The following is a 16,493-nucleotide window of genomic DNA, read 5'->3' as shown; positions in this document are numbered from 1 at the left end:
ACGTATACTTAGAGGTGTTAAATGGGGGGTGAATGGAGAGCTCGGATGAACAGAGGTTAAAAGGAAGGACATCAGGCAGTACCTTAAAAGGTAATGGTGTTATTCCATTCGTTCAACGTGTTGAGGTCATGTTCGACTGCCTGACAGTGGGCTATTCACCTGCACTCGCAACGGTTCAGAAAATGTTGCCGGTTACCACCTCTTTGATGCAAGGTCGGTTTGTCTATGACCTGCCATGTGAAGTCCAAGCGTGCGCCCAGAGCTTGAGCAGATGGAACCCGGCTGCTCCGTCCCCCCTTTTCGACTCATTCCATTTTTGCTTGGGATTCAGGAAGCACATGAAAGTCCCTCTCTGGCCATCACGCTGGTATCTCTACCTTACCCGGATCCCCGCCCCAGCATTCCTCCCGTTTCTCTTTTAGAGAAAAACGCTGCCTCTCCCCAAACACCATGCGGCCCTTGAACACATCAAGTGGACCGCTTGTAGGATTTCTTTCCTGGCAGCCTGACACCGATAGAAACAAGTAAGTGCCTGCCTCCTCAACACATCTACTCTGCCCCGTTTATCCACTTTACTTTCATCATACCAGCTCTTTCCTTCCTCCCTAGTTTACTCTTGATAGCGCGACGCTCCACGCCTTGGAACACGCCGTCCATCTGGATTTGTTCCGTGACAACTTGCCAGTAAGTGTTCCCGGTCCCACATGGGTCTCACTTCCTCCCGACCCTGTCCGGAATTAACCCTTGCCTAATGCGCGCCTTAACTACACACGCTCAGTCCTCCATAATTTCTTTTTCGGTTAACTTATATTTCTCCCTAACACTTCGGCTCGACTACACTTTGCAACATCCATGCCTCAGGATACTACCTGTCGGAAGTTATCCTTTTGGGGCCCTCGATTATTCTTCTGCCCACGGAGGGCTCCTTTCTTGCCCCATGGCCCATTTCCTTGCCTTCACATCGCTTATCTGTATATTTACTTTCTATATCCTCTATTTCTACTTTTAAGGTCCATTACTGAATGTTATTTTTACTCCCTTGTATAGCACTGTATGGAACTTTGTAACCTGGTCCTGATGATGGCCTAATATTTCACAAAGGCCTAAACGCTGTCTACCCCCAAAGTGTAACTTATGGCGCTTTCACTGTGATTGCCCAGAAAATCATAATTTGTACATAAATGTTATAACTGTACAGGCATCCCTGTCTATTTCTATTGTATATAATCCTGTTTGCACCCCTTCACCGCTGTATATACCACCTCACGTCTCACTTTCGCTGTTCACCTTTTCTCAAGCACTTTTGCACGTTATCATAGGTTACATGACATTTAATGTAACGGTGCAATTTGTATATGGATTTTTTTTTTAACCAATTTAATCCCTTAGATATATGTGGAAAGCAACTGTACATTATCGTCTCACTCCACTTCTTTGTGTTTCCCTATGCCCCCTCCACAGCAATTTACTTTGATCATTAACTAACCCCCTTACAAACGATACCCCTTAAAACATTGCTTATGTTATTACAGTTAATGAGGGCGGCAGCCACTGGGGGTTAGGGAACAAGGGTCACTAGAAAGAGCATACCGAGGACAGTTACTTTTCAAGCTGGTCACAAAAGCCAAAGTTCAAAACAGGAGAACTAGTGGTGCTGAGAAAAGACTAGCACCCACACTAGAATCCCTGGGGTATCAAACTTTAGGGCCACTATCTTGTGGACCACAGATCATGACTGAAATTTTCAAGTGAGCTGGGTGCCCATGGGTTCAGCCCCATAAATGTTCATGACTAAAAAACACAGTTGTAAACTAAGGTGTAGGCAAAACCTTCATTACTAATTTGACGTCAGTTCTTATAGTAGATAACCAGGCACACAACCAAGCACTGGTGAGTATTTAGTTGTAGGACCTTGGAATTAGTACCACCTGCACAGGTGTCACTATTTATGTTTGCTTAATATACACACATATACTTAGGGCCAGATGTATGACCCTACTAATTTGCAAGTCGCAAATTGCATCATTTTGCGACTCGTAATTTGTGACCCACAAATTGGAATTTACAACAGTGTCTCAGACAGTGTTTGCGATTCCTACTGGGGTCACAAATTGCATGCCTCATTAATACTCATGAGGCAGGTTCAATTTGCGACCCCACCTGGAATGGCTAGCACTCTCAGGTATGGTGGCCTGCTGGGGTCAGCAAACCACCATGACTCTGACTTCTTTTTTAAATAAAGTAGTTTATTTTTTAAATGCAACCCATTTTCCTTTTCCCTGTTTCATTTTTGAAGGGCAGGCAGTGGTCCCTGGGAACACTGCCTGCTCCTATAAAACATTTTCGCATCAATTCACAAAGGAGAAGGGGTCCCTTGGGGAACCTTTCCTGTTTGCTAGTGGCTAACCACCTACTTGAAGTAGGTGGTAAACTGCAAGTGTTTTGTAGCCACAAATAAGGTCACAAAATAATGGTACATTCCATTGTGACTGAGGGATAAAAAAGTAGATTTCCAGTATATAAGGAGTATCGGACCTATATTATGTTAGCATGATGCATCTATACGTATACTCCCTGTTTGATCTATATGCTTTTGCTTGGAGGAGATTCGTTTATTTCCTCCCTGTATATCGATTGCTAAAAGAGTAGGCCGAGAACCATACAGACGCCATTTTCTGAACATATGCTCGAGCACGGGCCATGAGCACGTGTTGATCACGTGCAGTTGTCAGGCCCCAGTTCATCTGAGTTACTGGTAGCAGCTGAAGGTAGGCTGTTTTACTCGACTGTTCTAAGACTCAAGGTCGCATCTGGCTTTGGGGGCGATAAGCGCATTCCGGGAGGCGCCGTGTCTACACTCCCAGGCAACAAGACGAAAGGGAGTCACCCCTCCTGACCTCCTCAGTAATAGATAGTCAAGCCTTTGTACTGATCTGATGTGTGCCATATATGTCCTTCCCTGGAGCTCGAGGGTCAACTGGTAATTTTCCTTTTGAAGTGATTGCATGTGTTGAACCGAAAAGTATATAACCTCATGTTTGAATACGAGCCAACAGTCTTCTCGGCGCACCTGATGGGTGAGGTTCGGAGAGGTTCCACGATAGAGTATTTTGTTTAATAAACGATTGAACCTTCTTCACTGCCAACTGACTGATTATTTGGTAATTGTACTGGGACTATTGGTAGGTATATTCCTATAGTTTATTTTTACGGTACATCAGTGACTTGCTATTAGGAAATGATGCCCCTTCCTAATTGCGAGAGTCGCAAACACTATTTTGCGAGTCACCAACTCGTAAAATAGCGTTTGTGCATGCCAAGACCCATTTTTGCGGTTGCAAACGGGCTGAGTTACCGCTTGCGACTGCAAAAATCGGTTGTACATCTGGCTCTTAGATTGCTATCTTTGACAAAAAAAAAATCAGTATAGAGTAATCCGAATATCGTATGACTTATCCTACAAACTGTCATGGGTGGGCTTGGTCTTGTCTTCTAATTGTTGCATCAGCTGTATACACTGTGGTAAGCATGCATATCCCCAACCCCCCCATGAAGATATGTGAAAGGTAATTAGTAGAAAGCTGTGCATTGTGATTGAAAGACACATCTTATTTTCCGTTATCTGACATTGTTTTTTAATAATGGAGTAATGGCATGTTGTTAAAAAGTTGTATGACTGGGCAGACATCCTGGAGATGGAATTCTTGAGGAGAGGACAAGAAAAAGTGCAATGCCGACCTCGGTCCCAGGATCTCACTTTCCCCGGCAGCTCAGCGGTGCTCTATGCCGCCTTGTGTCCAGCCAGTCCTCCAGTGCAGGGTTCGAGCATTCCCTGCTCCTTTTTCTACCTTGTGTCTGCCCACTATATTTTTTGCCTGGTACTGCTTTTACGTCTTGTTCTCTTATATTTGGATAGTATTTGCACCTGCTACTGCTTATTTGTTTTTTTTTCCATCTGTGCCCCCTCGCTCTGTATTTTTGTTTTCCCTCCATTTTCCCGTCGCTATCATCTGACCCCTCCTGCCCCGCTCCCCTCTCCCAGCTGCTCGTCCCTCCCCCGTCCCCTACAAAAGCCGACCGCTGCGGGGGAGCACGTGTGAGTCCTCAGACCTCGGTCCCAGGATCTCACTCTCCCCGGCAGCTCAGCGGTGCTCTGCGCCACCTTGTGTCCAGCCAGCCCTCCAGTGCAAGGTTTGAGTCTTCCCTGCTCCTTTTTCTACCATGTGTCTGCTCACTATATTTTTTGCCTGGTGCTGCTTTTACATCTTGTTCTCTTATATTTGGATAGTATTTGTGCCTGCTACTGCTTATTTGTTTATTTTTCCATCTGTGCCCCCTCGCTCTGTATTTTTGTTTTCCCTCTGTTTTCCGGCCGCTATCATTTGACCCCTCCCATCCCACTCCCGCCTCCCAGCTGCTCGTCCCTCCCCCCTCCCGTGCTAATGCCGACCGCTGTGTGGTCGCACCACTCGCGCACCAGAGGTGCGCCGAAGGCAAGCCCGTCTGCGCCCGTCCGCACCTGCACCGCACCCCGCGCCAGACCCCCTGGCTCCTGAGACCACCAGAAGACCCGACTCCGCTCCGACTGAAACACCCTCCATGCTCTCAATGCCGGCCGAAATTCAAACCTGCTTCAAGGCCACGCCGAGGCTCACCCACAGACCCTTCACCTACCGAAGCTGCAGCTACACAAGCCAGCACACACCTGCCTATCCCAACACTGAAGGCCACAACCATCTCAGCTGCATATTGCTCAACACCCGCTCAGTCCACATGCAAGCCGTCGAACTCTTTGACCTGCTTGACTCCTCCGCCCCAGATGTTGCCTTCCTGGATGAACACCTCCTCTGCACCAGACATAGCCATAGCCATCCCGGACGGCTACAAGGTCACACGCAGGGACCGGAGCAACAACAAACCAGGAGGAGGAATCGCCATCATCCACAGGAACACCATCAGAATCTCAACCAGCACCGAAGATGCCCTCAGCATGGCCGAACACGTACACTTCCAGATCCACGTCAATAACAACACCACCCTCAGAGGAACCCTCGTATACAGACCTCCGGGACCCCGACCTCAGTTCAGCAAATCCATCGCCGACCTCATCAGCACGCACGCCATCGCCTCCACAGACTACATCCTCCTCGGAGACCTGAATTTCCACCTTGAGAACACCAACGACAGCAACTCCACAACACTGATCGACAACCTTGCCAACCTCGGACTCAAACAACTCATTACGGCACCCACCCACTCCGCTGAACACACACTCGACCCCATCTTCTCCGCCAGCGACCACATCACCTTCAGCCACACCGCCGAACTCCACTGGACCGACCACCACTGCATCCACTTCTCCTTCGAGAAATACACCACGCGGAACCAACCGCAACGTATCCCACACCGCAACTGGAAAAGAGTCACCGAAGACCAGCTCACCACCACGCTCACCCGTGACCTTCCACCCGAGCCCTCCGAGACCAATGCAGCAGCCCACAACTTCAGACAATGGATCAATGACTGCGCCAATGCCCACGCCCCGATCAAGAAACCTTCCCACAGGCGCACCGACAGGAGAGCCATCTGGTTCAACGCCGATTTCCAGAACTCCAAGCACACCTGAGAAGACTCGAAAAGCAATGGCACAATGACCAGACACCAGACAACCATGCAGCCCTCATAAACGCCAGAAGCAAACACTACCAACTCATCCGATCCGCCAAAAGAACCTCCTTCAAGGAACGCATCGACAACAACGCACACAACAGCAAAGAGCTCTTCAACATCGCGAAAGAACTCGCCACCCCCAGCTCCAGCTCCGATGACGTACCACCGTCACAAGAACTCTGCGACTGCCTTGCTATCTTCTTCCACTGCAAGATCGCAGACATCCACAACAGCTTCGACACTCAGGCGCTGACGACAGATGCTCACACCCCTGACCCAACACCCACCAAACATACCCACCTCCTGCTCAACGTCAACAACGAAGACACCATCAAAATCATGAACACCATCCACTCCGGCTCACCTTCCGACCCCTGCCCCCACCACATCTTCAACAAGGCCAGCTCCATCATCGCACCCCAGCTTCGAAAGATCATCAACAGCTCCTTCGAGACCGCCACCTTCCCAGAAAGCTGGAAACACGCCGAGGTCAACACCCTCCTCAAGAAACCTAAGGCAGACCCAAAGAACCTCAAGAACTTCCGACCCATCTGCCTGCTCCCGTTCCCGGCAAAAGTCATTGAGAAGACCGCCAACAGACAACTGACCCACTTCCTGGAGGAGAACAACATCCTGGACTCCCCCCAATCCGGCTTCCGAAGCAACCACAGCACCGAGACCGCCCTCATCGCCGCCACTAACGACATTTGGACCATACTGGATAAGGGCGAAACCGCGGCCCTCATCCTCCTGGACCTCTTGCCTGCCTTCAACACCGTCTGCCACCACACCCTGCGCACACGACTCCACGACACAGGGATCTGAGGCAAATCCCTGGACTGGATCACTTCCTTCATCACCAGCAGAACCCAGAGAGTCCACCTCCCCCATTCCGATCTGAAGCCACCACGATCACCTGAGACGTACCCCAAGGATCATCCCTCAGCCCGACCGTGTTCAACATCTACATGGCATCGCTCACCAACATCATCCAAGCACACCACCTCCACATCGTCTTGTACGCCGATGACACACAGCTGATCCTCTCCCTCACCAAAGACCCAGACATCGCCAAATCCAACCTCCACGAGGGAATGATGGCCGTCGCAGATTGGATGAAGACCAGCCGACTGAAACTGAACTCAGACAAAATGGAGGTCCTCATCCTCGGCGCCACCCCCTCCACATGGGATGACTCCTGGTGGACGACCGTGCTGGGAGCGTCCCCCCCACCCACAAACCACGCACACAATCTGGGGTTCATTCTGGACTCAACGCTCTCTATGATCCAGCAGATCAGCACTGTTTCCTCCTCCTGCTTCAACACCCTCCGAATGCTCCGCCAGATCTACAGATGGATCCTCACTGAAACCAGGAGAACGGTCACCCAAGCACTCGTCAGCAGCAAGCTGGACTACGGCAACACCCTCTACGCAGGAACCATGACTACACTCCAGAAGAGACTCCAACACATACAGAATGCCTCCGCACGCCTCATCCTCGGACTCCCTCGCCACAGCCACATCACCAACCACCTAAGAGATCTGCACTGGCTCCCGGTCAACAAGAAGATCACCTTCAAACTCCTCACCCAAGCTCACAAGGCACTCCACAACGCCGGAACTGCATACCTCAACAATCAACTGTCCTCCTACACCCTGAACCGCCAGCTTTGCTCTGCCGACCTCACCCTCGCCACCATCCCACGCATCCTCCGAATGACCACTGGCAGCAGATCATTCTCCCACCTTGCCGCAAAGACATGGGACACCCTCCCTGCCCACCTGTGTCAAACCCAGGACCTGCTGACCTTCAGGAGACGTCTCAAGACCTGGCTGTTCGACCAGTAGCTGCCTTCCCCCCCACTCCTTAGCGCCTTGAGATCCGCACAGGTGAGTAGTGCGCTCTACAAATACTTGATTGATTGAGTGATTGACAGTTCCACTCATGTTGGGCTATAATTCATAAAGTCAGTCTCATGATTAGATGCATAATTACGCTAAATGCTTTCATTGATTAGTTCTGTCGCAACTGTAATATTATTGTACCATACTACTTATAGTTCAATGCAATTTTATTATACAATCCAAATAGATATTCATTTTTAAAATCATCCTAACTCAGCCCTACCTGATGTCAAGTCCCATATTACCAGGTACAGGCCCAGATTTACTAAGGTTTTGTGCTGCACTATCATGAAGAAAAACGACGGAAAGTGGAAGAAGCGTTTTACTTTCCAGAACAAAGTATGTTTTGTTCTGTATAGGTGTGTTTTCCTCAGAAAAAGATACGCTTTCCATCATGGAGGCATTAAAGGAGGCAGATAATTGCAAACGCATGTTTTTATTTTATTCAAATCCCAATCTATGACAGCAAGACTAGGCTTTGTGCATCAAAAACTAATACCAGCTGGAATTGGAGGCAAACAAGGGGGGATGTGATTATTTTTGCAGCAATGCAGAATGGGAAACAGCCTACCAGTTAAGTTTTCATTGTGCAAAGGTTGGTCGCACACTGCTCGTCACACCAGCAAGTTGCCCCAAGGAACTGTGGTAAATGTAGTGGCGACGGCGAGTACGCCTATGCCACGATGTATAAAGAACTGTATGTGTTGCGTTAGCCATCCCTGGACACGTGTTTCGAGGTAGTTGCCTCTCGTCAGCAGGGAGCAGGTCAGTGTAAGGGGTGCCGCGTGGACTGCCAAACTGTAATTAAAACAGGTCAAGTACCTCTCATGGCGCGCAGGTGCAGATCCAAGGCTCGTCAGCCCGTTGGCTCAAGGGAGCCGTAATAAATTGTGCAAAGGTTGGTCGCACACTGCTCGTCACACCAGCAAGTTGCCCCAAGGAACTGTGGTAAATGTAGTGGCGACGGCGAGTACGCCTATGCCACGATGTATAAAGAACTGTATGTGTTGCGTTAGCCATCCCTGGACACGTGTTTCGAGGTAGTTGCCTCTCGTCAGCAGGGAGCAGGTCAGTGTAAGGGGTGCCGCGTGGACTGCCAAACTGTAATTAAAACAGGTCAAGTACCTCTCATGGCGCGCAGGTGCAGATCCAAGGCTCGTCAGCCCGTTGGCTCAAGGGAGCCGTAATAAATTGTGCAAAGGTTGGTCGCACACTGCTCGTCATTTGACCTGTTTTAATTACATTTTGGCAGTCCACTCGGCACCCCTTTACATTGTCCTGCTCCCTGCTGACGAGAGGCAACTACCTCGAAACACGTGTCCAGGGATGGCTAAATGCAACACATACTGTTTTCTTTTTACACATCGTGGCATAGGCGTACCCGCCGTCGCCACTACATTCACCACAGTCCTTTGGGGCAACTTGCTGATGTGACGAGCAGTGTGCGACCAACTTGTGTTCAAATTATTACGGCTCCCGTGAGCTATCGGGCTGACGAGCCCTGGTTCTGCACCTGCGCGCCATGAGAGGTATTTGACCTGTTTTAATTACATTTTGGCAGTCCACTCGGCACCCCTTTACATTGTCCTGCTCCCTGCTGACGAGAGGCAACTACCTCGAAACACGTGTCCAGGGATGGCTAAATGCAACACATACTGTTTTCTTTTTACACATCGTGGCATAGGCGTACCCGCCGTCGCCACTACATTCACCACAGTCCTTTGGGGCAACTTGCTGATGTGACGAGCAGTGTGCGACCAACTTGTGTTCAAATTATTACGGCTCCCGTGAGCTATCGGGCTGACGAGCCCTGGTTCTGCACCTGCGCGCCATGAGAGGTATTTGACCTGTTTTAATTACATTTTGGCAGTCCACTCGGCACCCCTTTACATTGTCCTGCTCCCTGCTGACGAGAGGCAACTACCTCAAAACACGTGTCCAGGGATGGCTAAATGCAACACATACTGTTTTCTTTTTACACATCGTGGCATAGGCGTACCCGCCGTCGCCACTACATTCACCACAGTCCTTTGGGGCAACTTGCTGATGTGACGAGCAGTGTGCGACCAACTTGTGTTCAAATTATTACGGCTCCCGTGAGCTATCGGGCTGACGAGCCCTGGTTCTGCACCTGCGCGCCATGAGAGGTATTTGACCTGTTTTAATTACATTTTGGCAGTCCACTCGGCACCCCTTTACATTGTCCTGCTCCCTGCTGACGAGAGGCAACTACCTCGAAACACGTGTCCAGGGATGGCTAAATGCAACACATACTGTTTTCTTTTTACACATCGTGGCATAGGCGTACCCGCCGTCGCCACTACATTCACCACAGTCCTTTGGGGCAACTTGCTGATGTGACGAGCAGTGTGCGACCAACTTGTGTTCAAATTATTACGGCTCCCGTGAGCTATCGGGCTGACGAGCCCTGGTTCTGCACCTGCGCGCCATGAGAGGTATTTGACCTGTTTTAATTACATTTTGGCAGTCCACTCGGCACCCCTTTACATTGTCCTGCTCCCTGCTGACGAGAGGCAACTACCTCGAAACACGTGTCCAGGGATGGCTAAATGCAACACATACTGTTTTCTTTTTACACATCGTGGCATAGGCGTACCCGCCGTCGCCACTACATTCACCACAGTCCTTTGGGGCAACTTGCTGATGTGACGAGCAGTGTGCGACCAACTTGTGTTCAAATTATTACGGCTCCCGTGAGCTATCGGGCTGACGAGCCCTGGTTCTGCACCTGCGCGCCATGAGAGGTATTTGACCTGTTTTAATTACATTTTGGCAGTCCACTCGGCACCCCTTTACATTGTCCTGCTCCCTGCTGACGAGAGGCAACTACCTCGAAACACGTGTCCAGGGATGGCTAAATGCAACACATACTGTTTTCTTTTTACACATCGTGGCATAGGCGTACCCGCCGTCGCCACTACATTCACCACAGTCCTTTGGGGCAACTTGCTGATGTGACGAGCAGTGTGCGACCAACTTGTGTTCAAATTATTACGGCTCCCGTGAGCTATCGGGCTGACGAGCCCTGGTTCTGCACCTGCGCGCCATGAGAGGTATTTGACCTGTTTTAATTACATTTTGGCAGTCCACTCGGCACCCCTTTACATTGTCCTGCTCCCTGCTGACGAGAGGCAACTACCTCGAAACACGTGTCCAGGGATGGCTAAATGCAACACATACTGTTTTCTTTTTACACATCGTGGCATAGGCGTACCCGCCGTCGCCACTACATTCACCACAGTCCTTTGGGGCAACTTGCTGATGTGACGAGCAGTGTGCGACCAACTTGTGTTCAAATTATTACGGCTCCCGTGAGCTATCGGGCTGACGAGCCCTGGTTCTGCACCTGCGCGCCATGAGAGGTATTTGACCTGTTTTAATTACATTTTGGCAGTCCACTCGGCACCCCTTTACATTGTCCTGCTCCCTGCTGACGAGAGGCAACTACCTCGAAACACGTGTCCAGGGATGGCTAAATGCAACACATACTGTTTTCTTTTTACACATCGTGGCATAGGCGTACCCGCCGTCGCCACTACATTCACCACAGTCCTTTGGGGCAACTTTCTGATGTGACGAGCAGTGTGCGACCAACTTGTGTTCAAATTATTACGGCTCCCGTGAGCTATCGGGCTGACGAGCCCTGGTTCTGCACCTGCGCGCCATGAGAGGTATTTGACCTGTTTTAATTACATTTTGGCAGTCCACTCGGCACCCCTTTACATTGTCCTGCTCCCTGCTGACGAGAGGCAACTACCTCGAAACACGTGTCCAGGGATGGCTAAATGCAACACATACTGTTTTCTTTTTACACATCGTGGCATAGGCGTACCCGCCGTCGCCACTACATTCACCACAGTCCTTTGGGGCAACTTGCTGATGTGACGAGCAGTGTGCGACCAACTTGTGTTCAAATTATTACGGCTCCCGTGAGCTATCGGGCTGACGAGCCCTGGTTCTGCACCTGCGCGCCATGAGAGGTATTTGACCTGTTTTAATTACATTTTGGCAGTCCACTCGGCACCCCTTTACATTGTCCTGCTCCCTGCTGACGAGAGGCAACTACCTCGAAACACGTGTCCAGGGATGGCTAAATGCAACACATACTGTTTTCTTTTTACACATCGTGGCATAGGCGTACCCGCCGTCGCCACTACATTCACCACAGTCCTTTGGGGCAACTTGCTGATGTGACGAGCAGTGTGCGACCAACTTGTGTTCAAATTATTACGGCTCCCGTGAGCTATCGGGCTGACGAGCCCTGGTTCTGCACCTGCGCGCCATGAGAGGTATTTGACCTGTTTTAATTACATTTTGGCAGTCCACTCGGCACCCCTTTACATTGTCCTGCTCCCTGCTGACGAGAGGCAACTACCTCGAAACACGTGTCCAGGGATGGCTAAATGCAACACATACTGTTTTCTTTTTACACATCGTGGCATAGGCGTACCCGCCGTCGCCACTACATTCACCACAGTCCTTTGGGGCAACTTGCTGATGTGACGAGCAGTGTGCGACCAACTTGTGTTCAAATTATTACGGCTCCCGTGAGCTATCGGGCTGACGAGCCCTGGTTCTGCACCTGCGCGCCATGAGAGGTATTTGACCTGTTTTAATTACATTTTGGCAGTCCACTCGGCACCCCTTTACATTGTCCTGCTCCCTGCTGACGAGAGGCAACTACCTCGAAACACGTGTCCAGGGATGGCTAAATGCAACACATACTGTTTTCTTTTTACACATCGTGGCATAGGCGTACCCGCCGTCGCCACTACATTCACCACAGTCCTTTGGGGCAACTTGCTGATGTGACGAGCAGTGTGCGACCAACTTGTGTTCAAATTATTACGGCTCCCGTGAGCTATCGGGCTGACGAGCCCTGGTTCTGCACCTGCGCGCCATGAGAGGTATTTGACCTGTTTTAATTACATTTTGGCAGTCCACTCGGCACCCCTTTACATTGTCCTGCTCCCTGCTGACGAGAGGCAACTACCTCGAAACACGTGTCCAGGGATGGCTAAATGCAACACATACTGTTTTCTTTTTACACATCGTGGCATAGGCGTACCCGCCGTCGCCACTACATTCACCACAGTCCTTTGGGGCAACTTGCTGATGTGACGAGCAGTGTGCGACCAACTTGTGTTCAAATTATTACGGCTCCCGTGAGCTATCGGGCTGACGAGCCCTGGTTCTGCACCTGCGCGCCATGAGAGGTATTTGACCTGTTTTAATTACATTTTGGCAGTCCACTCGGCACCCCTTTACATTGTCCTGCTCCCTGCTGACGAGAGGCAACTACCTCGAAACACGTGTCCAGGGATGGCTAAATGCAACACATACTGTTTTCTTTTTACACATCGTGGCATAGGCGTACCCGCCGTCGCCACTACATTCACCACAGTCCTTTGGGGCAACTTGCTGATGTGACGAGCAGTGTGCGACCAACTTGTGTTCCAGTTAAGTTTTCATGTTTGGTTGCTCATTGAAGCATTGTTTTTTAACATTAACGTAAAACTCAATTTCACAAACTAACAGCAGGCAGTATGGGGAAGCATTCAATCTATAAGCATTATCCAGAAAAAATCACCAGATAAACTGAAAACACACACCTACATTCTTGCATATAAGACAGCATGCCTGATCTCCGATTGCACATAGTGTGATACAAAGTAAGTACACAGCATGTTACTTTCTAGCCAATATTGCATCACATAACTTCCCAGTTATGTTGAATTCAATGTCCCTAAACCCAGCTGCTATCAGGAGTTCGATGTATTCGGATGGAGTTTTCTCTTTGCCTTCGGTCATTAACAACATAAGCAGGCTCGTGAACTGGGCTGTCAAAGGTCCACTTTTGTCTTCGTTTAGACAGCCTTCCACCAGGAGCACCCCACCACCTGGCAAGAACAAGGACAGCGTTAGGTGGATTTTCTCGTAAACAATATTTTGCATAGCTCAGATATGCATGAACTGTGAATCATTTCTGATATTTCGGTGTAAGGTTTAACTATTGGGAAAAATAAGCTGCTGTAACATTTCTTGAATGATTTAACAACTTTAGGACTTTTGACAGTGGATCCCTATCGTAAGTCTAGTTGGTAACATGATTACTTTGAAGAAGGCTTTACATATTTATTGATCTGTTGTAATTACCCGTGGATGTAAATAATTGTAGTAAAGGTACCCATGTTACATGGAGGATTTTGAATTAGTCATTGTATTTCTTGCATTACAAGTTTCATATATCAAATTTTAGTTTTAGAGGTTTTAGTCTAGGAATTGTTGAAAAAAGTGAGCCTTGAGTTATTTCTGAAAGATTGAGGACTGTATTCGCAAGGAGCTATCGCCGAATCAACAGCACTTTATTGCAGCCAAAGGCGTGATAAATTTACCTCCCCATTCACAAGCTGGTGCCAACCGCCCACAGCACCAGTTTGCCCGTGATAGGAGCCGCAAAAAACATCGCCACAGAGGATCCCCGCAACTATGGCTATTGAGATGCAGAGCAGGCGTTCCCATGACAAAAGCCGCGACCACACCACACCTCAACATTCTCAACGACCAGCCAGATCGGCAATAAGAACACAAAACCGGCGATAAGGCGCGTTAGCACCAGAAAATCTACACCTGCTTTGACCTGGTGTTAAGTCGGACAGCAGCCAGCACCACAAAAGGTAGACCAGCCCAGGGCCACATCAGAAGTTCAACAGATGACATGGAGCCACACATCATGAAGCCCGGACACCACAACATCCACCGACACCACCCCCTGGACCACCCCTGCCTGGCACCCCCCAACAAAGACATGACACATCAGCTACACAAAAACATGTAAAAAATATTCTGCCTGATGTCGCACAATCACAACAGTTGAAATGCATGTGTCATCACAGAAATGAGCATCACACATTCACGTTCGAAGAAACAAATAAAACTTTATTAAAATGAACAACGCAATTAAATGAAGACACATGGCAGCTCCTCACGGGACAGTCCGTAGGTCACAGCCTGCAAGACAAAAAACATGATGAGAAGGTGTGTCCTGCGCACATCAAAGGACAGATAGAGAGAGAGAAAGAGAGAGAGAGAGAGAGAAGAATAGAGGGAGAGAGAGGGAGAGAGAGTGAAGAAGAGAGGGAGACAGAGAGAGAGCAAGAGAGAGAGAGAGAGAGAGAGAAGAGAGAGAGAGAGAGAGAGAAGAGAGAGAGAGAGAGAAGAAGAGAGGAAGAGAGAGAGAGAGAGAGAGGGGGAGAGAGAGAGAGAGAGAGAGAGAGAGAGAGAGAGAGAGAGAGAGAGAAGAAGAGAAAGAGCCGCCCCTGCGCACCCAGGCCACACTGCTCACCTGCTGCCACCAGTGTGTCTCTAACCACGTGCCAGTATGAATAGCAGTACACCAGGACACACATCCAGATACATGACTGGCACAGTACACGCACAAGACAACAGCGCCTGCCCGCCCATGCACACCCAGGCAGAGGCATCACAAAGGCATGCGCCACCCATGGAGCATGCCCTCCCATGCACACGCAGGCCTCACTGCTCACCTTCCGCCACCGGCGTATAGACAGAATGTCCCACTACGTGTTGCTGCAAGCCACAAGCCCGGGGCCCGCGGACATGGCACCCTCCACACCATGCAGCCACGCTCCGTAGGCCACCAGGTCTCACGTTTGTTGCTGGATCTTGAATACTCCATGGCAGAGGACATACCTGTGCACCCGGCAACATCGCAGGCTGCACACCCGCTCAGTTTTGATTTGTTCAGCATTAAGTACATCAATTGTGTGTCTTTTGCACACCCGATCAGCCCAATGGGTGCCACTAAGTCTGTGACCCAGAAGTGAGGCCACGTGCCAGTAGGCCCGCGCCGCCCGCTGGCTCTGGCCTACACTGCGGTCCAGCAGGGCACACGAAACCTGAGTTGCCCCGACTGTCGGGACGGGGCATCATCGCAGGGTGCCCACCCACTCAGCAGGTTAAGGTGCCACTGACTCAGTGCACCCAAGGCAGCACCACGTGGTGGTAGGCCTGTGCCGTACGCAGGCCTGGGTTGCCACTAACGCTGTGCGCAACACAATTCTTGTGCCCTTCATGATTGGGAACCGTGGCGTCCGTCATCCAGTCACCATGGGCAGAGGAGAATGAGATGTCGTCGGCCCCTTATGTTGGCGGAGTCACATGGCCTGTGGTGCCTGTGCCGGATGGGTGTGGTATGCGTGCAAACCTGCCCTCAGAGAGTGGCTGTGACATGCAGACTAGACCAGTGACCTGCACACCACCAGCGAGTTCGCCTGCTACAGGGATCAAAGAGGGCCCCCCTCTGAGCCTGTATGCCGGACCAGCACAGGGCTTGCCACAATGACACGTGGGCTCTGGGCGTGGTTCAGTCCATGTCCGGACAAGTAAGTGAGTGATGCGTGTGTCCCTGTTGTAGTGTCCACGGCACCCGGTACACAAAACGCAATGTAGCAGCCTCTGACTGGCATCCCACAGGATGAGCATCATTGACGCAAGGAAAATCACTGTCCCTAAATTCATCCACACATGCATACATGGCTGATGAAAGACATGACACAGCAGTGCGTCAATGGATGTTTATTAAACATCCAGTGCAGTTATGCAGCTGGAGCAGTTCAGGGCAATGCCCAGCACACTACACGATATGGGCCCGTGGAGGGCCAGCCAGAGTCCATCCAGGGATGACAATTCCTGCTGAAGGGAAGGGTACAGTCCGCAGCCTGGTAGCTGTGTCATTGGTCATCAATCCGGAAGTGGCAGTCCATATCGCTATCCAAGGTGAGTACATCAGAGTGTATCGTTGGTCAGTGGAAGGTCATGAGGCCATGTGCGGGACCAAGCAGAAACAGGCCAGGCGGCGGTAATGAATGCTAG

At 50.2% G+C, this 16,493-nt stretch overlaps 1 protein-coding gene across 1 annotated transcript in view; it reads right to left on the bottom strand.

Moving 5' to 3' along the window:
- Positions 1-13,192: 13,192 nt before the first annotated feature.
- LOC146805015 (acetylserotonin O-methyltransferase-like) overlaps positions 13,193-16,493 on the bottom strand; it is a 498,870-nt gene continuing 495,569 nt past the window's right edge. The window contains exon 8 of the mRNA XM_085622164.1: positions 13,193-13,498. Within this exon, the coding sequence (XP_085478290.1) occupies positions 13,287-13,498 (212 nt within the window). The 3' untranslated portion in view covers positions 13,193-13,286. The remainder of the gene's footprint in view (positions 13,499-16,493) is intronic.

The sequence above is a fragment of the Triturus cristatus genome, chromosome 8 (assembly GCF_964204655.1).
Source record: "Triturus cristatus chromosome 8, aTriCri1.1, whole genome shotgun sequence".
Taxonomy (NCBI): Eukaryota; Metazoa; Chordata; class Amphibia; order Caudata; family Salamandridae; genus Triturus; species Triturus cristatus.
This window is presented reverse-complemented; position numbering and strand designations above follow the sequence as displayed.